The sequence below is a fragment of the Leopardus geoffroyi genome, chromosome D1, assembly GCF_018350155.1.
Source record: "Leopardus geoffroyi isolate Oge1 chromosome D1, O.geoffroyi_Oge1_pat1.0, whole genome shotgun sequence".
NCBI classification, from domain to species: Eukaryota; Metazoa; Chordata; class Mammalia; order Carnivora; family Felidae; genus Leopardus; species Leopardus geoffroyi.
Window position 1 is genome coordinate 53262030 of NC_059329.1, and position 21582 is coordinate 53283611.

At 50.0% G+C, this 21582-nt stretch overlaps 1 protein-coding gene across 6 annotated transcripts in view; it reads left to right on the top strand.

Moving 5' to 3' along the window:
* TENM4 (teneurin transmembrane protein 4) overlaps positions 1–21582 on the top strand; it is a 2911279-nt gene that overhangs the window by 2514730 nt on the left and 374967 nt on the right. For all 6 annotated transcript variants that reach the window (XM_045483835.1, XM_045483839.1, XM_045483838.1 and 3 more), the window contains 2 exons: positions 9887–10174; positions 14660–14929. In XM_045483835.1, the coding sequence (XP_045339791.1) occupies positions 9887–10174; positions 14660–14929 (558 nt within the window). The remainder of the gene's footprint in view (positions 1–9886; positions 10175–14659; positions 14930–21582) is intronic.

The following is a 21582-nucleotide window of genomic DNA, read 5'->3' on the forward strand; positions in this document are numbered from 1 at the left end:
GGTGGTTGGGAAAGAGCAGGCAAGGATGGATGAACCCAGGGAAAGTTCGCCAGGAAGGTGAGGGCTTGAAAACCTTAGGAGGGATGTTCGGCCTGACAAGGAGACTCAAGGACACACAGACAAGTCTGTCTTTAGGCCGGAAGGGCTGTTGCTGGAACAAAGGCGCTGGACTTCCTCCCTGGGACCCCACGGATTAGAGCTGAGGCCTTTGGAAGGAAGCTAAAAGAAGCTTCGGCTACATGTCAGGAAACACGAAACTTTCCCTGGAGGTAGTGAGGTCCCCAGATTTGGAGGTGGCATGACCACTTGGGGATGGCACAGAGGGGACTGACATCGATGGGGCATGGACCAGCTGACCTTTCAATCTTTCAATCTTAAGATAGTAAATGCCACATTTTCTGACTCTAAGAGGTCCTCATTTATAAAGGGGAATCGTTGACTGGTAGGTAGCTCCGGGAGGGGAAGCATCTGGATGGAAGAATGCGGAAAACACCGCCCTCATACCCCCTCCTATGGGTTGAGGGCCTGTTGTGTCCCAGGTCCTATGCACGCTCAGCCCTTTTGAGTGGTCTAGGCAGCTCTGGTGGGAGCTCTCTGAGCTCGGGATCGGAGGATGATGCCCATACAACAGTCACCTCCCTTCGATACCTGGCCTATGACAGGCCCTCAAATAAAAGGGCGAGATGGCACCTGTAGGCAATGGCACCATCTGTCACCCGCTTGCCAGCCACTCATTAGGGATATCCCAGTAGCTTGGCTGGGCACACGGCCATACTCCACCGTGTTCCCAAAAAAGCCCTTTTTTTGGCCCACAACACTGTCTGGGGCCACTTGGAGCAGCAGGTATAACAGCAATCCTCCCAGAAAGTCCAGGGTAGTTGCTAACCTGGTCCATCAAAGGAATTAATACTGCTAACAAAACAGAATGAAAAAGCAAATAGAACATCTAAGGAAACTAAAATACGGGATGACCCGTGTGGGAAGCAGTATAGGTTATGAGTAAAAGCTTGAGCCTTGGGGTCATATAGACCCAGGTTTGAATCAAAATAAGGTCATGCATATAAAGACCTTGCTCTTAGCCACCATTGTTAGAATCACTGTGTCACTGTTTTTTATTTTTTTTAATGTTTATTTACTTATTTTTGAGAGAGGGAGAGAGAGAGAGAGAGAGCACAGGCAGGGGAGGGGCAGAGAGAGAAGGAGAGACACAGAATCTGAAGCAGACTCCAGGCTCCGAGCTGTCGGTGCAGAGCCCAACGTGAAGCTTAAACCTGTGAGCTGTAAAATGGTGACCTGAGCAGAAGTCGGACGCTCAAATGATTGAGCCACCCAAGTGCCCCTCACTGTGCCACTGTGTTTAAAAGCAAGACATTCCCTCAAGTGACAGGGCCAGAGAAGCGAGCTCTGGGTACCATTACAGAGAACACAGACTTAGAGCCAGATTCCGGTCTTGGCATATCGTATGAACTTGGACATCACTTTGCTACTCTGAGCTTCAGTTTCCAAATCTGTAAAGTGGGGATAACCCCTAGTTCTCTGGTGCACATGTAGCCTGACACAGTCCCCACACAGCACAGATGTCCCCTCCACTTCTGGCATCCACTTTCATATCACAGTAGGGTTTAAAACAAAGGACTTGCAACACCAAACTCTGAAGGACTAAGGAAAGTAAAAATTTATGATGGTCTTATGCACACATACACAAACAGATAATGCCCGGGACTTCTATTTTATAGAACACATTTTAGCTCTGAAATATTTATGGGCCCATCTTGACCCACAAAGAGCTAAAAATATCACCATGTGCTTATGTTAAGGAAAACTTATAAAACTTTAGTCCAGTAGGAATTCGGTCAATTTCCTGGTTCGTCTCCGGCTGTTCTGTAGGTCACAAGGAAACCCAGGGTGGTAACAGCCCCCGTTTCCCTGAGGGCTTTGGCAGGGGCGAGGTTCCTTGGCAGTGAGGTATGTCTGTGCAGGTCTCCCTGCCAGTGTTTCGGGCCCCTGCCCCTCATAAATATTGCTGGAGCCGGCACGAAGGGCCCAACTTTGCTTCTTGAGTTTCTCCCCACACACCTAAAGCTTTGTTTTGCCCATCTCCCCTTCTCTCCTGGGTCCAACACCTGTGCCATTCTTCCAGGCCAGCTCCCCGCCACCGCCGCATCAGGGCTTCCAAAACCCAAGACGTGGAGGACACGTTCTCCAGGGACCTCCCATCCAGGCTTTCTGCCACATGCTCGCTTGCATTTTACTGCCCACTTAGATGACAACTGTACATGGAAGTTGCTTTTTCTCCACCAGGCTGCTCACTCCTCTGCTCTCAGGCTTCCCTTTCCACCTTTCTCTCTCCCTCAAGGCTGGACTCGGAGAGTAACGGGGTCTCCCTCTGGTCCCAGTTCTCATACACCTCCGGCTTCATCCGTGCTGTGACTAGAACAGTGCTTTGCAGACCGTAGGTTGGCGAGCCATGCATGATCCTGTTTTGGCACAGAAGAATAAAACAGAAAATGTCAGAGTCCACCTTTGAGGAAAGATGAGGCATAGTTTCTGAAATTTTTTTTTAGCTAGAAATGTGTCCATGCGTGTGTGTTCTGGATTGTGAAATGCATTTTTACTGTACGTCAGAGAAAACAGAAAGTCACATCTAGACTTCTTTTCTCTCCTTACCTCAAAACTGTCTGGCCTGGCTCACTTCTACTTGACATGTTTCGGTCATAGTTTAAATGTCACTTTCTCTGGGCAGTGGTCTCTGATCTTCTCTCCACCGTTGGCCCATCTGGCCCAGGCGAGGGGCCCCTGTGGTCCTTCCCCTGCCTCTCTCCCTGGCCGACTTGTCCAAGGAGGTGGAAGCTCATTTGTCTTTTTTTTTTTTTTAATATAATTTATTATCAAATTGGCTAACATACAGGGTATACAGTGTGCTCTTGGCTTCAGGGGTAGATTCCTTCCCTTGGTTCATCGCTTACATACGACACTCAGTGCTCATCCCGACAAGTGCCCTCGTCAGTGCCCACCACCCATTTTCCCTCTCCCTCACCTGCCATCAACCCTCAGTCTGTTCTCTGTATTTAAGAGTCTCTTGTGGTTTGCCTCCCTCCCTCTCTATTTGTAACTATTTTTTCCCCTTCCCTTTTCTGGTCTTCTGTTAAGTTTCTCAAGATCCACATATGAGCGAAAACGTGAGATCTGTCCTTCTGACTGACTTGTTTCACTTAGCGTAATACCCTCCAGTTCTGTCCACATTGCTGCAAACGGCAGGATTTCATTCTTTCTCCTTGCCAAGTAGTACTCCATTGTATAGACCGCATGTGAGGCTTCGGACAGCAGGGTGGGAACTCAGTGCGGGAGAGAAGAGGTCAAGGGGAGGGAGGGAACAAGGAAGCCTGGCGTGCTACCGCAGCACATCTTCTGCAGCGCTTAGGACAGGAAAGGTCCTCAGTAAGCATTTGCTAAATGAATTAACCTTGGTACTAGGTGTGCAATACCTTTCTCCTGATTCAAAACTAGGCCCTGACATTTGAAACCATGGCGTCTAGAGCAAGTCACGTAATCTCTTTCGTGAGCTTGTTATCTCATTTGCACAACAAGAATAAATAAGAGAAAATATAAAAGAGCATGTATCTAACCTGCATAATTGCTGCAGAGATTAGAAATAGTGTGTACAGAATACCCAGCACAGGAGTAGATGTTCGATACGTGGTAGTCGTTCTATTGTTATTACCTCTTTTCCTGTCTGAGATCATACCCTGATCACCATCACCACCAGGGGTCCCCCAGCCCTGCCCACATTCATAGACCTGTTCAAACCTTCCAGATCTATCTGAGCCCAGGTCTGTGTAAAAGAGGGGGGAAAAAAAAGCCTAAAATGTAGATTTTAGAGTCACCTACCGGCTGCGTGAACTTGACCAACCACCCAGGTCATGTCGCCTGCTGTCTAAAGTGATAGTTGACTAGGGCTCTTATGGGGCTGTGTGGAAGGCACTGAGGGCAGGGCTCGATGCACACATATTTCTTCCCTTTCCTTGTCCGGGGCCCACTCTCCTTCCCCATAGAGAGGCCAAGAATGACACCCGTGTCTGCATAAGGAGAAACGTGTAGAAGCGTAGGTCCTGCTTAGCAAAGCACTGGCAGTCGCCTCCTCTGGCTGACACCCTGGACAGAGGGCTTCCGTCCTGCTCATCTCCGGCCCCAGGGCCCAGCATAAGTATGTATGTAACAGGTTGTGGAAATGAACTCCTCTCTGGAGACATCTTCATGGTGCTCGGGTCTTACCTGAAGAAGAGTTTCAGCAAGCCCCGCCTCAGGAGCAGGCCAGGGTCTCACACATGTTACGTGGGTGCAGTTACATGTATGTTGGTCAGAAATAACAACATGTCAATAATGATGATGATGACGACACGGCTAGTAGTCACTTCCCAATCCCTTCTGCCTGTAAGAATAAGGTACATTAGTTCACAAAGCATCTAATAAAGCCAGCACCTCCAGCCTGCCCAGAGCCCCGTAGCCGGGAGGTGGCTGGAGCGAGACCATGGAAGCTGGTTCTGTCACTGTGCGTGGTGGAGGGTTGTGGAAAGGAAGGTCTGGAGATGGATGGGTCCAGCTCTTGATTCACTTCCTGGTGTCAGATGAGTGGACAAAGGGCTACGGAGCAGGGAGAGAGCAAGGATGCAGCACTGTGACCTCTTGCCTACACCCTCCTGCCCCATCTCCCTCAGGTGAGCCCGGTGAGCCAGGTATGCAGAGGCTCCATGGCAGCAAGGGTGCAGGGTGTCTGAGAAATGGCCGGCAGCTCTGAGGGACAGAAACGGAGGGTGTGCGTCTGGGAGAAGCCAGGTGCTCTGTGGGCAGCGGGAAGGAGCGGAGGGAGGGTCAGGAAGGTCAGGCTAATAGAGTTAGGGGCAGGGGGGAGCCCCTGGTCAGCAGGGTAAGGAGGGACTGCCATGTTGAAACATGAATGTGTGCCAGGTGCCTGGGCTGCCCAGCCTGGGCGGGGAGGGCCAGGCGGGTGGGTCCGAGCTGGGCCCCCTCCCCAGCATTCCTCCACCCTCCCGCCGGGTCTGTGCGTCACTGTGCTTGGGACCCTCGCTCCACTGTCGCCTCTCACCTCCCAACCTCTTCCTCCTCTATTAAATGCCAAGCCGAGTGTGAACCATGACCAACCTCCCATCTGTTAAAAAATAGATATTTACCATTTACTGAATTACTGTATTAACTCAAAACTGGGGGAAAAAATTAAAGGGGAATAAGAGCAAGGCAAATGTTCTCCCTGCCTCTGCTCTGTGACAGGGAAGCTGTGAGTTTCGGGGCTGTGTTGTTAGTAATTCATAGTTACTGAGCCTTTGCCTTGAAGCCGGTGTCTTTGGTCAACAGGCACACAGTGATAAAAAAAACATAGTCATCCACCAATTTAACAGCCTAAAATGTGTCTCAGCCTTATTAACATACGTTTCTGAGGGGATGTTCCTCTCCAGCTATAACTGATGCTCAGCTGGAGCCTCCTAGAGGGTGCCTTTTAAAAATAAAATGTCGGCTTTTTTTTTCTGATGATAATAATGGCTAACATTTACTGAGCACCTGCTATGTATTAGGGACAATATGTGCCAGGGACATGTATTAACTATTATTTAATCCTCAGAACAACCCTAAGAGGCTGATGCTGTTTTACAGATGAGGAAACTGAAGTGCAGAGAGGTTGAATAACTTGTCCCGGGTCACACAGCTGCTACATACTAGATACATACTTCACACGTAGGCTTACTTTGAAATTTTATTTTATTTTTTTTAAATGTTTATTTTTGAGAGAGAGAGCAAGAGCGAGTGGGGCAGGGGCAGCCAGAGAGAGGGACAGAGGATCTGAAGCAGGCTCTGCACTTACAGTGGAGAGCCCAATGCTGGGCTCGAACTCATGACCCAAGCCGGAGTCGAATGCTTAACCAAGTCACCTGGGTGCCCCTTTGAAATTTGAAAAGAAGTCGTATAAGCAATGCCTTTGATTCAATTTTAGATATATCTAATACATATTTACCTAAATCAAACTACTAATATTTTATATCACCTAAGATTGGTAAGAAGTAAAAAGTAGCTGTCAGGTAATTGTATTCATTCATTCATTCACTCCACATGCATTTCATGAGCTCTGTGGATGCCAGGCCTGCCCTCAGGGAACTGCCATCAAGGGAAAAGCAGACATGAATATAGACCATTGAGTTAGCTGGATGTACAGTGATAAATCAACATGAACAAAGGCAGAGAGGCCACAGAATTAACATCCAGGAAGGTTGCAAGTGACTCAGTGAGAAGGAAGTGAAATGAGCCAGATCAAAGATTAACCTTCCATTTTGACCAGGAGACAAGAATTTATTCTGAGCTCCTAGAGAGGCATCAACAGGGTAGTGGAATGATCTGGGCTTAAGAAATTCATCTGGCACAACCTACCGAGGCAAAATCATCTCGTGGCTGTATCCATATGCCAAGTTCAACCCCTGGACCAGAATTCTGGGTCCACCACTCAAGATCTGTGTAACCTTAGACAATATATTTAACCTCATAATTTCTCACCTGTAATTTACAGAGAGTCATAGTACCTATAACACAGAATTGAAGTGAGGATTAAAATATTACCATGTACAATATTAGTAACAGTACTCAGCAAATATTAGCTACTAATAATAACATAATATTGGTTATTATTATGAAATCATTATTATGAATTATTAGTCACTAGTATTAACAATGGCTAACATTACTTTAGTGCTTACTCTTATTATATTATCATCATCATTATTGTCATCCAGGGGGGTGGGTTGGAGGTGAAGGGCCAGAGGGCACAGAGGCTAGGTGACAGTCGCCATAAATCCTCATCCAAATTAGACCAGAACAGTGCTTTGGGTCAAAAGCCAGTATTGGGTCAAGTTAGAGAGTTATCGTCTGCCTTTTTAAAAAACTGAAAGAGAATGAAATAGGAAACATCAGAATACATTGTTCATCATGTGGTAACTTTGGTTTTGTGAATCTTCTTTCCATTTTGTACACACAAACACACGCATTCATATACATAAATGTATGTATCCAGTCACAACGTAAGATGTTTTTCAAATTATGGATCACAGGCAAAAAGGTTTCACAGCCCTGGAGTAGAAAGTGTTATCGCCGGTCTTCCCTCTGGCCCTGCCCCTCAGGTACTCAGACGACCAACTATCACTGCGTCAGCCAGTGTCAGAAGACTGAATGTTAAGAGACCAGAGCTCGGAAACTTGGGTTTGGGCTTCAGTAAGGTGATTTGATTTCTATGTATCTTACGTCTTTTTCCTTGTCCCAGAACTAATTTCCATGGGTATTTTGAGAACTGGGACCCAAAAAACATCACCTACACATCTTGATTGGCTCTAGCTGCAACCCTAAGGCATTGTCTGTCTAGTAATGTTGGCTTTGCTACTAACTCACTGTGTGGCCTTGGGCAGACAGCTGGATGGCTCTGGGTCACTGTTGCCCCATGTATAAAATGGGGGTGAAAATAGTTGTTTTATATGCTTTATGGTTATCAGGGGGTACCAATGAAATCACAAATGTTTGCACTTTTTGAAAATCATGGAGAACATGTAGAAGGAAGTCTATAGTGGACACTTGGGATCTATGATAAATCCCAAAGACTCCAGCCAGTTACCAGTGGTAACCTCAGACCATTCTTTTGCTAAGTGAAGTGATGCAGCTTTCCAAGTTAGGACATAATGGACCCATTTGAGTGGGTCTAGAGAGCTCTGTAACCAGATGAGCAGAGTTTGCAGTGGAACCAGGCTGAGACCTTCCCCGGCAGATGGCCTTTTGGGTCTTGGTAGGGAAGAGGGCATCTTCGGCCAAAAGGATGCCTCATCTGTCCATGACCGAACGAAGAACTTGGAAACACCCACCCATCAGACCAAAGCTAACCTTCAGTGTGTTTTGTTTGGCCTACAAAGTGTTTTGAGATTTGAAGAAATCATGGATAGAATCCAAAAATCACACATTTTGTGTCTAAGTCCAAATTTCTAACTTGTCTTAAAAATGAATAAGCCACCCTGTACTGCTTGCTACATTGCAGCCCTGCAGGCACTGAGTGCCCAACTGTCCTCTTGGCAGGCCCGGCCCTCGCCGCCGTCTGTCAGAGACCCCACCCCAGGCACGGAGCCTCCACACCAGCATGGCACCACTGGTCATAGCTCTTGTTCTGTTGCTTTTCTACAGGACAGTTGCACAGTTTGTATATCCACAGGGCTCTAAGAAGTGGAACAGTGAAAGAAAGAACTGAGAAAGTTGTATGCGTCAAGAAAAATAAGAGCTCTCATCAAGCCTCGCTCAGGATATTCTGTTTTCCTCCTGTGCTTATCTCCTGGCTCTTGTATGGGGCTGCATTTGCTATTCCAGAGCCAAAGGAAGACATTTGGAAGGAAGAAGGGAGTGCTATCACGGGTATAAAAAAAATCCCAGGATGTCCATTTAGAGCAAAAAGGTCCAATGGGGAAAAGAAAAAAAAGTGATATCAGGAGCTTCCCACCAATCAGACACCCTGGCAACACCCAGGCAAATGGGGCTGACACTGTGGCTTCCCCAGGTGCTGATGGTGTCCCTGTTGAGGCTTGTAGGTCTGGACGTGAGGGAGTTCTCAGATTGCCATGGTGGCCAGGGTCAGCCTAGCTGGAAGGACACTTTTGTGTAGTGGAAGGAAGGGGACTCATGGAAGTGTGATAGAATAGAAAAACTCCAGTTTTAGAGCCTAACAGACCTGGGTTTAGATCCGGGCTTTATTACCGCCTCAGTGACCTTGAAGGAGGTTCTGAACCTTGGTTTTCTCATCTGTCAGATGGGGATTGGTTGGCCAATTAAATAAACAAATGTATATTAGATGCACCAGGCTCTGGAGTGAGCAAAAGAGCTAAAGTGCCTGCTCTCATGGAGCTTACTTATTAGTGGGAGAAAACAGGCAATTATCAAGTAGTTGTTTAATTATCTGGTCATGATACATGTGAATTGGTTATTTATACTCTGACTCATTTCCAAAAAAGGTTGGAAACAAGAATAACATCTCAGGCCGTGTGACCATGTAATGAGATAGTGTGTGCTAAGTGCTTAGCCGCATGCCTGCATTGTTTTTCATTTCACAAAATCTTTTTAAAAAAATTTTTTTAATGTTTTTATTTATTTTTGAGGTGGGGGGAGGGGCAGACAGCATGTGAGACACAGAATCCCAAGCAGGCTCCAGGTTCTGACCTGTCAGACAGAGCCCCATGTGGGGCTCGAACTCACAAACTGTGAGATCATGACCTGAGCCAAAGTCAGACGTTCAACCAACAGAGCCACCCAGGCGCCCCCACAAATTCTTTTTTTTTTTAATGTTTTATTTATTTTTGAGCGAGAGAGCGAATCTGAATGCGGGACTGGACTCCACCAACTGTGAGATCATGACCTGAACTGAAGTCTGAGGCTTAACCAACTGAGCCAACCAGAAGCCCCGTTTCACGAATTCTTAAGGAGCCCCAGCTCCGTGTCAGGCCCTATCCCAGCTGGGGACATGATGGGAACAAACACATGATTCCTATCTAGGGAGACTGCTGAAATCAGTGCCCTCTGGTCTTTGTTTTCAACTACCTTGATACTCATCACTGGAGGGGAGGCTGAAGCCTCTTCCTGGCGGCTAGGCAGAGTAGCAGAAAGAGGATTCATCCTCAGAGGGCCCTGGTGCAAGTCCTCCCCTGCTACTGATCTCTTTGTGGCTGTGGAGCCCTCCCCTCTCCAAGTATGAAGTCCCTCGTCCACAGCATCACAGGGCGAATCCGAGGCCGGGATGGATTCGGGTATTGCCTTTGCCTCCTGGGGCCCGGGCTCAACCCTCTCTTTGGTATCCCGACTGCAGACCACTCAGCCCTGAGTGCGGCGAGGACCCTGTTTGTGGATGTGGAGGAGCGCGGGCCGGAGGCCATGGACGTGAAGGAGAGGAAGCCGTACCGCTCGCTGACCCGGCGCCGCGACGCCGAGCGCCGCTACACCAGCTCGTCCGCGGACAGCGAGGAGGGCAAGGCTCCACAGAAGTCCTACAGCTCCAGCGAGACCCTGAAGGCCTACGACCAGGACGCCCGCCTGGCCTACGGCGGCCGAGTCAAGGACATGGTGCCGCAAGAGGCCGAGGAGTTCTGCCGCGCAGGTGAGGGCGCCCGGGCGGGGCTGGGGGGGAGGGGCAGCTGTGCACCTGGGTGCGTGCGCAGGTGAGCAGACAGCTGGCGGGAGGACGCGGGCCAACACCAGGTCTCGGCTATTCTGGCTCCCAGATCTGGTCAGAGCCTGCCTGTAATTCACGCTTAGTTAAGTTCATCTTCGTGGTCACCCGGTCCGTGGGCATAAAGAGCTGGTTAGGAGCTGGGCTCCGGGCCAGACTAACTGGGGTTGCTCAGAACCGCCACCAGCTCTCCGGGAGGCCTGAGTCCCCATCCGTTATGTGGGCTGCACTGAATGGGCTGGAGGGGCATGTTGTAAGCGGTAAGCATGCTAACATCAAGTGCGGAGTAAGTTAGTTATTCGTTTTATTACTAGTCATATATGTATCCATTCAACAGACGTATTACCTTCTTTGCCTCAAGTATCGTCCCGGTCTATCAAAGCGTTGCTCCTGAAATAGACCTAAAGTCTTGGTAATTGGATAATATCTTGGCACCTGACTCCTCTCCTTCAGTTCCGGCCTACACGAGTCACCAGAGCCTGTCCATCCTACTCCAAAGTAACTTTCAGATCCATCCCTCTTCTTCATCCACTCTGCCACTGTCCTCTCTCTCTCCGGGAGGGTTGACCACAGCCCCCCTTCACCCAGTGCTGCCACCTCTGGGCCATTCTCTGCACTGCACCTAGAGTGAAGTTGGGAATGACTCCCCCTGGTCCATAACCTGAGCTCCTTAAGCTGGCATAAGGGACTTTCCCCAAATCCGTTTTTCTTCCTGGACTATTTTGTCCCCTGCCTCTCCACACCCTGCCACCCATGCTCCAACCCTCAGACCTACTCATGGTTCCCACACTTGCCATATTTGTTCCTTACCCTGGTGCTGCAGTGATTCCTGTTTTTCTGCCTGCAGACCCTTGAGCCCTCTGTGATGCCTGACGGGCTGCTACCAGTCGCTGATTCTGCCCTACCCGCTTCCCTTCCACAGCCAGGGTTAGCCAGGCAGCGTGCTGTGTAGTTTATATACATTCCGGCACTGTTGTCTAATCCAACCCCGAGCTGAATCCTTTGTCCCAGATCACAGAGGTAAGAGGAGCCGGTCTCAAACATGTATACCCTCATATAGCCTGACACCCACCTGGCCTCTCCCACAGGCCTGAATCCACATGAAAGCTGGCCTGTTTGTAATGCTGCCTCTCAGGCTCAAAAGAGGAACGATCTTTAGCTCTTTTCCAGCTTGTGCTTAAGAGCTCAGACTGGCAACTGACTGATCTCTATTTGAATTCTGGATCTGCCTTTTTTATTGCCCTCAGCTTCTTCACCTGGGGAATGGGTTAACAGTGATCCTAATCGTAGGATGGTCATGAGGATTAATGAGGATTGTAAATAAAGTACTTGACACAGTGCCTGGTGTGGAGCAGATGCTTCAAAGATTCTGCCTACCACTCATTGCCTTCTCTGAGTCTCAGTGAGGAGAAGGGACAAAAGGATATCAAAACTTTCTTCCAGCTCTGTCCTGCCCATGCCTGATAGAGCTCAGTGAGCCCTGACTGGCCCAGCTTGGCCTGGATGCCACCCTAGCACAGGAGGCTGCAGAGAGGAGTCCCCTCTTGTCTTTATAAAAAATAAGAATCAGGGGTGCCTGGATGGCTCAGTCGGTTAAGCATCCGATTTTGACTCAGGTCATTATCTCGCAGTCTGTGGATTTGAGCCCTGAGTTGGGCTCTGTGATGACAGCTCAGAGCCTGGAGCCTGCTTTGGATTCTGTATCTCCCTCTCTCTCTGCCACTCCCCTGCTCATGTCTCTCTCTCTCTCAAAAATAATAAATAAACATTACAAATTTTAAATAAGAATCATTCCCATTTCATAGGCAGACATGGCCATTACAGTTTAGAGAGTACTCCCCCACCCATTACCTCCCGAGATCCTTAAAAATTCTGTGAGGCTAGCAGGTCATAGATTATCACCCCCACTTTAAAGACAAGAACATTGAGGCTTAGGTGATTGCAGCAGCCCAAGATCACACAAGTCGAGGTTGAGCAGGGTGATATGTCAGCATGTGTCCTGGGATCCTCATGAAGGACGCCAAAAGGCCATAAAGTCAACAGATCATAAGGACTTCCCACATTTGGGGAAATAAATCTCCTAAGCTCACACTTCAGAGGGGCTGAGCTGGCTCCAAGGGATCGCTGAGCCCTCAGAGTCAGCCATCACGTTGCACTTCTCCGTCCACAGATCTCACTCATATTCACGCTGCCTCTGGCTGCTTAAAAGGGTATATAGGGCAAGCCACATGGAAACTGGTGCAGCCTGGGCTGTTTATTTCACATTCTTCTGATGTGTGACTGGCTTTCCTTGAGAGGTCCAGCCCATGAGGGCAGGAGCATGAGCTGGGACGGAGGCAGGGGACAAGACAGGGGTGGAGAAGGGAGATCAGAGAGAGGTAAATGGGGCAAGCAGTGAGTATGGTGTGCAGAGAGGATGGAAAGCAGACAGGGGATTTGGTCTCCAATGTGGAGTTTCTTCTACTTAGAAGGAGGGCACAGAGGGAGGGCAGACCAGAGGATGGCACATAGGGGATATTCAAAATATTTGAGATCGGTCTGACCCATACCCTGACCAACCACAATGCCTGGCCACTGAGCAGAGCCCAGAGGTCCCTGCTGTGCCACATCATGGGGAGGCTGGGGGTTGTTTATGGGGAGGGGCAAGAGTAGACAGGGCGGAGGCCGGGGGCACTGGGTGGGCCCGGACATCAGTTGCCAGCCAGTATAGAACTATTTCATGACCTTAACCTCATATTAAGGCTGGAGCAACATGAACCGACTGAGCCACAGGATTGGGGCATCCTGCCTCCACTGCAGCTCTTATTTTCCCAGCGGCCCCACTGGTCCCTCCTCCCTTGCTCCTTCCCTCTCTTTATCCATCCCCCAAAGTACTGCCAGAGTGTGTCTGCCTGTTTTCTTGAAACTTCTACAGAACATGCACCCTGTGTCAGTACAGAGGTCTGAGCCCAGAGCTGACCGGGACGCTCGGGAGCACAGGGCTTCTTTGCAGACTGATGCACACCATGGTGGTAGGGGCTCTCCCTGCTGGCTCCCCTCCTGTTCTCTGGCAGGTCCTGGCCTTGCAGGCTTTCCCAGTGAGCCCTGGCCCTGGTTGCAGGAATCCTTCAAAGCTCAGGCATCTATGCTCCCCTCTTTACTCCTTTCTCCAAGTTCACTCTCATCTGCAAACCTGTCCTCTGAGCTCCCACCTTCTGCCTGTGTGTTCCCAGAACCTTCTCCGTGGATCTCCCCTCTTTGGACTTCCACCTGTCATCGTGTATTTGGTTGTAGCTCCCCCACTTGCCTGGAAAGCCAGGCACTACGCCCTGCTCATTGCTGTTTGTCTGTAAACCCACGGCCAGTTGGAATTGGCTTAAATGTGGGAGCTACCTGATTATAAAGCCATTTCCCAGAGAAGTGGTTTAATTGGAATGGGACCGTTAATGCCTCTGTCCACCCCTTCTTCTTCATCCCCCAAACACTCACGGGAATATTAGAAATACGGAAGAAGCCGTCCTTGAACAGACGTTGAGCCAACATTCAGGTGCAACATGGAGGCTGTGTTTTTCCTGGAAGTTACCATTCCCTTTGTTGCTCAAATGCTAATCCCCCAGTGAACTCCCCTCACCCACCTCTTCACTGACCTCAGTCCTGGATGTTTCCAGGCCTCCCCAAGCCCTCAAGACTTCTCCGCAATCCAGCTCTGTGTGCTTGGCTCCCTGGACTGCTCCAAAGCCTGCAGATCCGCGCCATGGTCCCGGCCCTGCCTAGCATGAGGAAGCCCATGGTGTTGCTTGGGGCCCCCTTTTCTCTGCCAGTCACCATCTTCATTGTCGTGTTCTAGGCTTTCCCGACTTGACCAGAAAGGACCTTCTGGTCCCAGGGCAGCCATCTGCATCTCATCAACTAGGCGTCCACTCGGCTCAGGAGTGCTCCTTTCTGGCAAGTCCTCTCTCGATCAGAAGAAGAGACCTAAGGCTCAACTTAACAGACATCTCCTGAGCCTCTCCTGAGTCCCACATTTTGTTCTAGGCGCAGGGATTTAGGAATGAGCATGACAGGTTCCCTGCCCCTGCTGAAGTCATCACCAGCAGAAGGGTCAGACCTTTGGTTCTACTGTGCAGGTTGACTAGGGCCAAGGACTCTGAGAATGGGCTTGAATACAGGAAGAAGCAAGGACTCCCACCCAGGGTGTAGGTATTAGGGGAGCCCTCACAAAGGAGGGGCCATGTGCGTTGGGCCTTAAAGGAAGTGGAGGAGGTGGGCTGATGGGGGAGGGGCAGAAGGAGCCGTTTCGGCAGTGGGGCACGTGGGCAGAACACCACACAAGCTCACCAGACAACAGTGAACCCTGGGGTGGGTGGCCCGGTTTCTGGTGGGGAGACCCCTGCTCAGGAGACCCTAACCAAGCTTACCTGCATTTCCTCCCAGGAGCCAACTTCACCCTGCGTGAGCTAGGGCTGGGAGAGGTGACGCCCCCTCATGGCACCCTGTACCGGACAGACATAGGCCTCCCACACTGCGGCTACTCCATGGGGGCCAGCTCTGATGCCGACGTTGAGGCCGACACTGTACTGTCCCCTGAGCATCCCGTGCGGCTCTGGGGCCGGAGCACACGGTCGGGGCGCAGCTCCTGCCTGTCCAGCCGGGCCAACTCCAACCTCACGCTCACCGACACTGAGCACGAGAACACCGAGACCGGTGAGTGGCCACCTTGGCCTGTGCCAGGTGCCGGGGTTTTAATTACAATATTGATTTTCTGCTCCATCGCTTGGGGCTCCGGTAAAGTTGGTGAAAAATCGCTTTGCTCTCAGTGGTCAAAAGTCAGAGCCTTTTGCACGGTCACACAAAACACCTACCCACTGGTGACACAGCAGAGATTGGGTCACTGCTCTTTGTTTTCGGGTTTTCAGATTGGGAGGTGCCTCAGGCACAGGGTTATTGCTTGCAAGGTGCCTGTGGTGGAGGCAGGGGGGGCAGCGGTAATGGATCTCCAGCAGCTTGTTCTCTGTTGCATCAGCCGTGTCTGGTCCTTCCTGAATCCCTCTCCGTCTCCAGCCTCCAGGTGCTCAGCAGTCCTGGGGGGTCTCCACCGGGAGCGCCCTCCCCCCGTATTTCAGGCTGGTCAGAGGATGGCCTTGAACAAAAACTGTCATGTTGGGGTAACTCAAAGCCTGAGGGTTTGCTCCAGCTTTCCCCCGATCTCATGTGCAGATCTGGGGACGTGCAGGTTCTGGGCTCGATCACACCCTCACCTCTGCACCCCTTCCTCCAAGGCCCAAGAGATGTTGTGGGAGAAAAAGATGGCAGCTCGTTCACGTGTCTCCTTGGTACAGGCGAAGGGCGGGAACCCGGTTTCAGAATTTCCCTCCTTACTTTTGGGACCTCGTTGGCAGATGTCTGAGGGGCTCTGGGTTAGTTGCAGCCCTGCGGTCTCCCTTCTCTGGTGCTTTGTGCCCAGCCACACTCTGGGCAGCTTTGTGGACCCGGGCCAGAACTGAGGAGGCCGCTGCTGGGTCTGGCAGCACAGCCTTGGGGAGGGGAGTGGAGACAGGGACAGCCCCTCTGCCCAGGCGAGCGGGGAGGGCTTTTGGTCTCAGAAGTCCAGGAAGGGGATGTGCTAGTGCTTCCATACCAGGGCGGGAAGGGCAATGGGAGTGAAAACTGGAAAGGCCCAGCCAGGCACCAGTGCCCCCTACTGGTTTCCAGCTCCGAGTGCAGGATCCTCCTAATTCCTGTGCAGGCTTCCCCAGAGGTGTGTGTTGGGGAGGGGGGCGAGGGTGGAGACCAGGTCAGAGGTGAACGCTTAGGCAGGTTAATCTCTGAAAAGGATGCTCTAGCTAGGTTATACACAACAGAGTCCCAGATTTGAGTCGGGCAGGAGACCAGGTAAGGTCAGGGTCAGGTGGGAAATTTATTTCCTTAAAGAGTCAGGTGCAGCAGAGTTCCAAATATCCATTCTACCAGCCCTCCCAGAGAGCTCGGAAGTTTTCCTGTGGGAGCCTGTGCACCTGTCTGAGGGGTGAGGGAGCAGCAGTGCCTGGATACTGGCTTGGCCTTGTCACCCTCCCTTGCCCTGTGAGGAGGACAATGGCCTCAGCACCGAGGGAGATCCCCCTCTCTGCAGTGACAAGCCATCCACCTTCCCACCTTCCCACCTTCCCAGCTTCCCACCAAGGCCCAAGCCAAGGCAGCAGCCCCTTTGCCCCCCACTCTTGCCATGCACTGAACAAGAGCACAGATTTGTTAGGTAAGGCCTTTACAGAGAAAATGGTCTCTGATCAGGAGGCAGGGAGCCTCAGTTCCATTACTGACCCGGAGTGTGGCACTGGATAAGTTGGATTCTTTCTCTGGACCTCTGTTTCCTTTTCCTCATCTGTAAAATAAGTAGTTTTAAACAAAATCAGCATTTCCTGTATCTGAGAATGTTAATAGTTCTTAGGGTGGGGTGGGGATGACAGCAGGAAAGTGCCCTGTGGTCAAATAATGTAGGAAACATTATGTTGTTTTAAGCCAATTTCTTTACTGCAGGACTTCTCAGAGCCTTTACTCTATTAACATGCCTGCTAATGGGTAAACCACCTAGGAGAGACATACGCAGCATCCCCCAAATTAATGTGAGCGTGGAACACTTTGCTCTCAGAGCATCTGATGGGTTCGGTGTTCTAATGAACACTTTTGGGGAAGAGCTGAGCTGAAGGACCCGCAAGCCCTTCTAGATCTGGGATTCTATGATCTGAAGTGCTTGTGTTAAGATGGAGGCACACAAGGGGGCGCCTGGGTGGCTCAGTCGGTTAAGCGTCCGACTTCGGCTCAGGTCACGATCTCGCGGTCCGTGAGTTCGAGCCCCACGTCAGGCTCTGTGCTGACAGCTCAGAGCCTGGAGCCTGTTTCAGATTCTGTGTCTCCCTCTCTCTCTGACCCTCCCCCATTCATGCTCTGTCTCTCTCTGTCTCAAAAATAAATAAATGTTAAAAAAAAATTAAAAAAAAAAAAAAGATGGAGGCACACAAGAAGAAAATGATAACATGATAATAGCAACGTGAGCAGTCAGCCGCTGCTGCTAACCAGCGGTCCCCAAGCAGTGCTGATGCTTTAGTTCTAGGATCTCATTTCCCCCCAGGAACACTGCTTTGAGGTAGGTTGTATCATCCCCATTGCGCAGAATAAGGAGACTATGGCACTGAGAGGTTAAGATACCTGCAGAAGTCACATCACTAGCAAGACAGGATTTGAACTCAGGCCTTTATGACTCTAAGATCTTTATTCTTGTAGCCCTAGTGACCGTGAATTTCCTCTGCAGCGAAGTACTTAGGTTGTTTGCTCTTTTGCAGGCTTCTGGCCGTGGTGACAAATCACAAAGTCATGACAGAGTGAGGTGCACGCCGCCCACATTATTGTATATTCCCTGAGAGCTGAATTAGAGCTGAATTAAGCCTCTGTTGGGTGATAATGACATGGTCGAGGAGCCTCAAGAGCTTCAGCCTTTGATAACAGGGACGGGAAATTGATAACGGGGACGGGAAATGGCTGCCTGCTTCCCCTGGCCAGGCCACCTCTTCCTTCTCTTCCGATGGTCTGTTTCAACACTGGCTGCCGCACTCAAGCCTCGCTGTGCTCGAGGAAGACAGGCAGGCGAAGGAGGTGGACAGGTGACTCTAACAGAGATCCCCCGACCTCCGCAGCCCTTCCAGGCCTGGACTCCCCAAGCCCAGACACCCACAGCTGCCCACGTGCTTGTCCACTTGTCCCTAGGTGGAAAGCTACGCTAACAGCTTTGTTATCCTCGGGTCTAAATAGTGACAGTGAATCATACTGACAGTGCGTGAGCCATAGGAATGGCTCCCTTTTGTCTACTGATGAAGTTGACAGTGCTGTTGTGTGCCCCGTTTGTCTCCCCAACTTACAGCTGAGGACCGGGGCTCTGGGAATGAAGGGGGAAGAGCTGACACCAGGCCCTACCCAGGAGTCTGGTTCTGTCCTGTCTGCTCTCCCTCCCTTCTCCATGCCCCTCCCATCTCCTTCTCCCTCCTCTGCCCTCCTCTCTCTGTCTCACATTCATCCCCTCCCCTAGTTCTCCTTCTTCGATGTGAACTTGGGTCTTGCCACCAGAACGGGACCCTATCGCACTGGGTACATTAGCCAGACACCTCAGAGTGTGACCGCTTTCCAGAAGTACAGGGGAGCCATACGGAGGGCCCATCATGTGTCAAGCCACCGCTCATGTGTGATTGCCTTTAATCCTCATGACAGTGTCATGGCATTCCAATTTCCCAGATGGGGAAACTGAGGCTCCAAAAAGTCTCCTGGTGGAGATTGTGGAGCTGGGAAGTCAGCAGGTCACCAAAGCTTGGGTGGGAACTCAGATCTTTCAGTCCTATAATCTGAGCTCCTTGCCCACCTCCATTTGAACCAGGAAGTGTTAGACTCTCAGTTGAGGCCACCAAAAATACGTGACCACGTTCTCAGAGATCTTTACCAAATGTGAAATGCAGAGTAACTCCAGCAACTTCCAGCCACAGGAAGGAACATCAACTCTGCCTACCCACCCAGCCTCGCATTAGTCAATAGTAATTGTCAACAGTATTGATAGTGGTGGAGGGTTTTGCTGAGGTCATGGCGATGCTGCATGCAGCTGCCATCAATAATAACTTTTATGGGGTCCATTAAAGCCAGTTTCTGCCCCTGAAGGTTAATGTCAGCAGCTTTTATGTCACTGCTTAATATCCAAAATAAATACAGAATTGACTGGGTAATGTAAACACAAATTTTCTGCACCACGGACGTCAGGCAGAGCCAGCCCTCGGGCCTCCTCTGCTGAGTGGGGCCAGCAGGCTAGGGGACGGCATGGAGAAGTTGGCACCAGGTCAGGCACACAGTTGGCATCAATAAATGTTTTTAGAAAGCAAAGGTTGCGATTCGAGCTCCGTTCCCAACTGCTGGGTCAGTCTGACAACAACGTCTCTGTTGTAGACGCATATTGTAATTCGCTCTATACCTATCCCAAGCTCCCTCAGTGTGCTGGGCATGATTCTGGAGTCAGGAGTCTAGATGAATAGCAGGGAGGTGGAGATAGGATGACCTTGGGTCTCTGTCTGCAGCGGAGGTATAGCAGGCACTGTTGCAGGGTTGAAAGAGCAGCAGTTCTGGAGTCTAATGAGGGGCTCTGCTCTCCTCTCCTGATTGTGCCCTGTCCAGCTCTGAAACCTTGGGCAAGGCCCCTCTGCTCCCCAAGCCACGGCTTCCTCATTTCTAAGACAATGTGGCGGTGGTTGCCAGGGGCCAAGAGAGCAGGGAATGGGGAGTTAGGGTTTAATGGATGCGGAGTTTCAGATAGGGATGCTGTAAAAGTTCTGCAGATGAATAGGTGACGGTCACACAACAAGGTGAATGTACCTCATGCCTCTGAATTGTACTGGTTTAAAGGGTTATGTATGTTGGGGCGCCTGGGTGGCTCAGTCGGTTAAGCATCCGACTTCGGCTCAGGTCATGATCTCACGGTCCGTGGGTTCGAGCCCCGCGTTGGGCTCTGTGTCTCCCGCTCTCTGCCCCTCCCCCACTCGCGCTCTGTCTCTCTCTGTCTCAAAAATAAATAAACATTAAAAAAAAGGGTGATGTATGTTTTACCACAATAATTAAAAGAAAACAGACTCAGCATGTCTTCTTTCCTTGATGTGTTACTATGAGCCTATGCTACACCTGTGAAGCATGCAGTCTGTGTTGGTCCTTAACTGATGCTGGCTATTGATATTAATTTTTTAAGGAGCTGTGGAATGATGGTAAAAGTAGCCATCGGTCTTACCCTGAGGGTGCAAAGGCTCATTCCTTCATCTCACTCTTGTTATGCACGTGGGCTTGAAGGCCAAGTAGGATTTCACTGAGCATCAGGGATCTAGAGAGAGGCATTCCCGGTAGAGAAAATTGCACCAGGCGAGGCTTAGAGGCATGTGAAGAGGCAGGCGGGGGGGGGGGGGGGGGGGGCGGGGGGTGGTCTGGGGAATTGTGAGAATTTACTCTGTGCTTTAATCCCAGAGGCAAATTGAGAAATGCATTTAGAAAAGAAATGATGAACAGAATCACAGTTACCCCGAAAGTATCAAGCAGCCTGGGTGTCAAAAGGGAAATTATTGGTTAACCTAATTAGGCAGCCAAATTGCTGATTCAGAGTCAGAAGATTAGGGGAGCATCTCCAAAGCACAGTGAGAAAGAAGCTCATTACCAATTTAACTCAATTTATCCTCTACCCTCCGTAGCCCCATGCTCATGAGACTTGGTTTAAAAAATCTATAAGCATATCTATCATTAATTCCCTGAGAGGCCAGAAACTGCAGCTACCCAACCATTGTGTGCATAAGGCTCCATCTTCTAAGGTAGGAAGCCAGGCTCCCTCAGCCTGAGAAGTTGGACAGCTGGGTTTGACTGCACTTCTGCCTCCTGAGCTGCCCATACTCCCTTTCAGGAACACGGAGGAATTCGGGAATTCGACTCTCCACCTGGGCAGCACTACCCATGGACAATGAGTGCTGTAAGACCCCAACTTCCAAAAAAAGGATTAGAAACAGCCTATTAGAGAACCCGAGAATCTGAGAATCCAGGAGCTAGAAGGAACATAGAGACAACAAGCCCATTAACTCTTAACCTTTCCTCAATTTCCAGCCGAGGAAACTGAGATTCAGAGAGGTGACTTGCTGAAGGTTGCACAGCTAGTAAATGGCAGAACCAGGGTCTGAGTCCAAATCCGCCTCTCCCCAATACCCGTGATCTTTCCTAGCCACTGCACTCCACAGTTTGTTCTGTTTTATAGAAACATGTTTTTATTGGTTCAACGTGCACAATATATATATAATCTAGAAGGTGATTCTAGCTGTTTTCAGAACATAATGTTCTTTGTCAATGTGAGAAGCTTGCAGAGAAGAAACCGAATCCATAACCTGTTAGAGTTGATGTGGAGCTAGAGATCATACCAGGCCACTCTCAGATTGTGACCTGCTGGACAAAAGACATTTAGAGTAGGGATCATAGAGGTTTAAGAGAAAAATTCCAACCAGAAGGTATCTGAGAAGGTTTTATGGAAGAAGTGCTGGCCACTGGGCTTTGAGGGGTGGAAAAGACTAACAGGTGAAAAGGGGGAAGAAAGGGCGTTGTCTGTAGACAAGGCATGAAGGTGGACAAGTAAAAGGTGTGTCCCACTAAGTTAGAAGATAGGAGTATAACTGAGAATATGGGATGGGGATGTGTTCGGAGGGGAGGTTGGAGAGTGAGCAGGATCCTGTCATTTAACAACTATTTGTTGAGCACCTACTATGTTCCAATTACTGTTTTAGGTCTTGGGGTCCCAGCATGGTCGATACAGA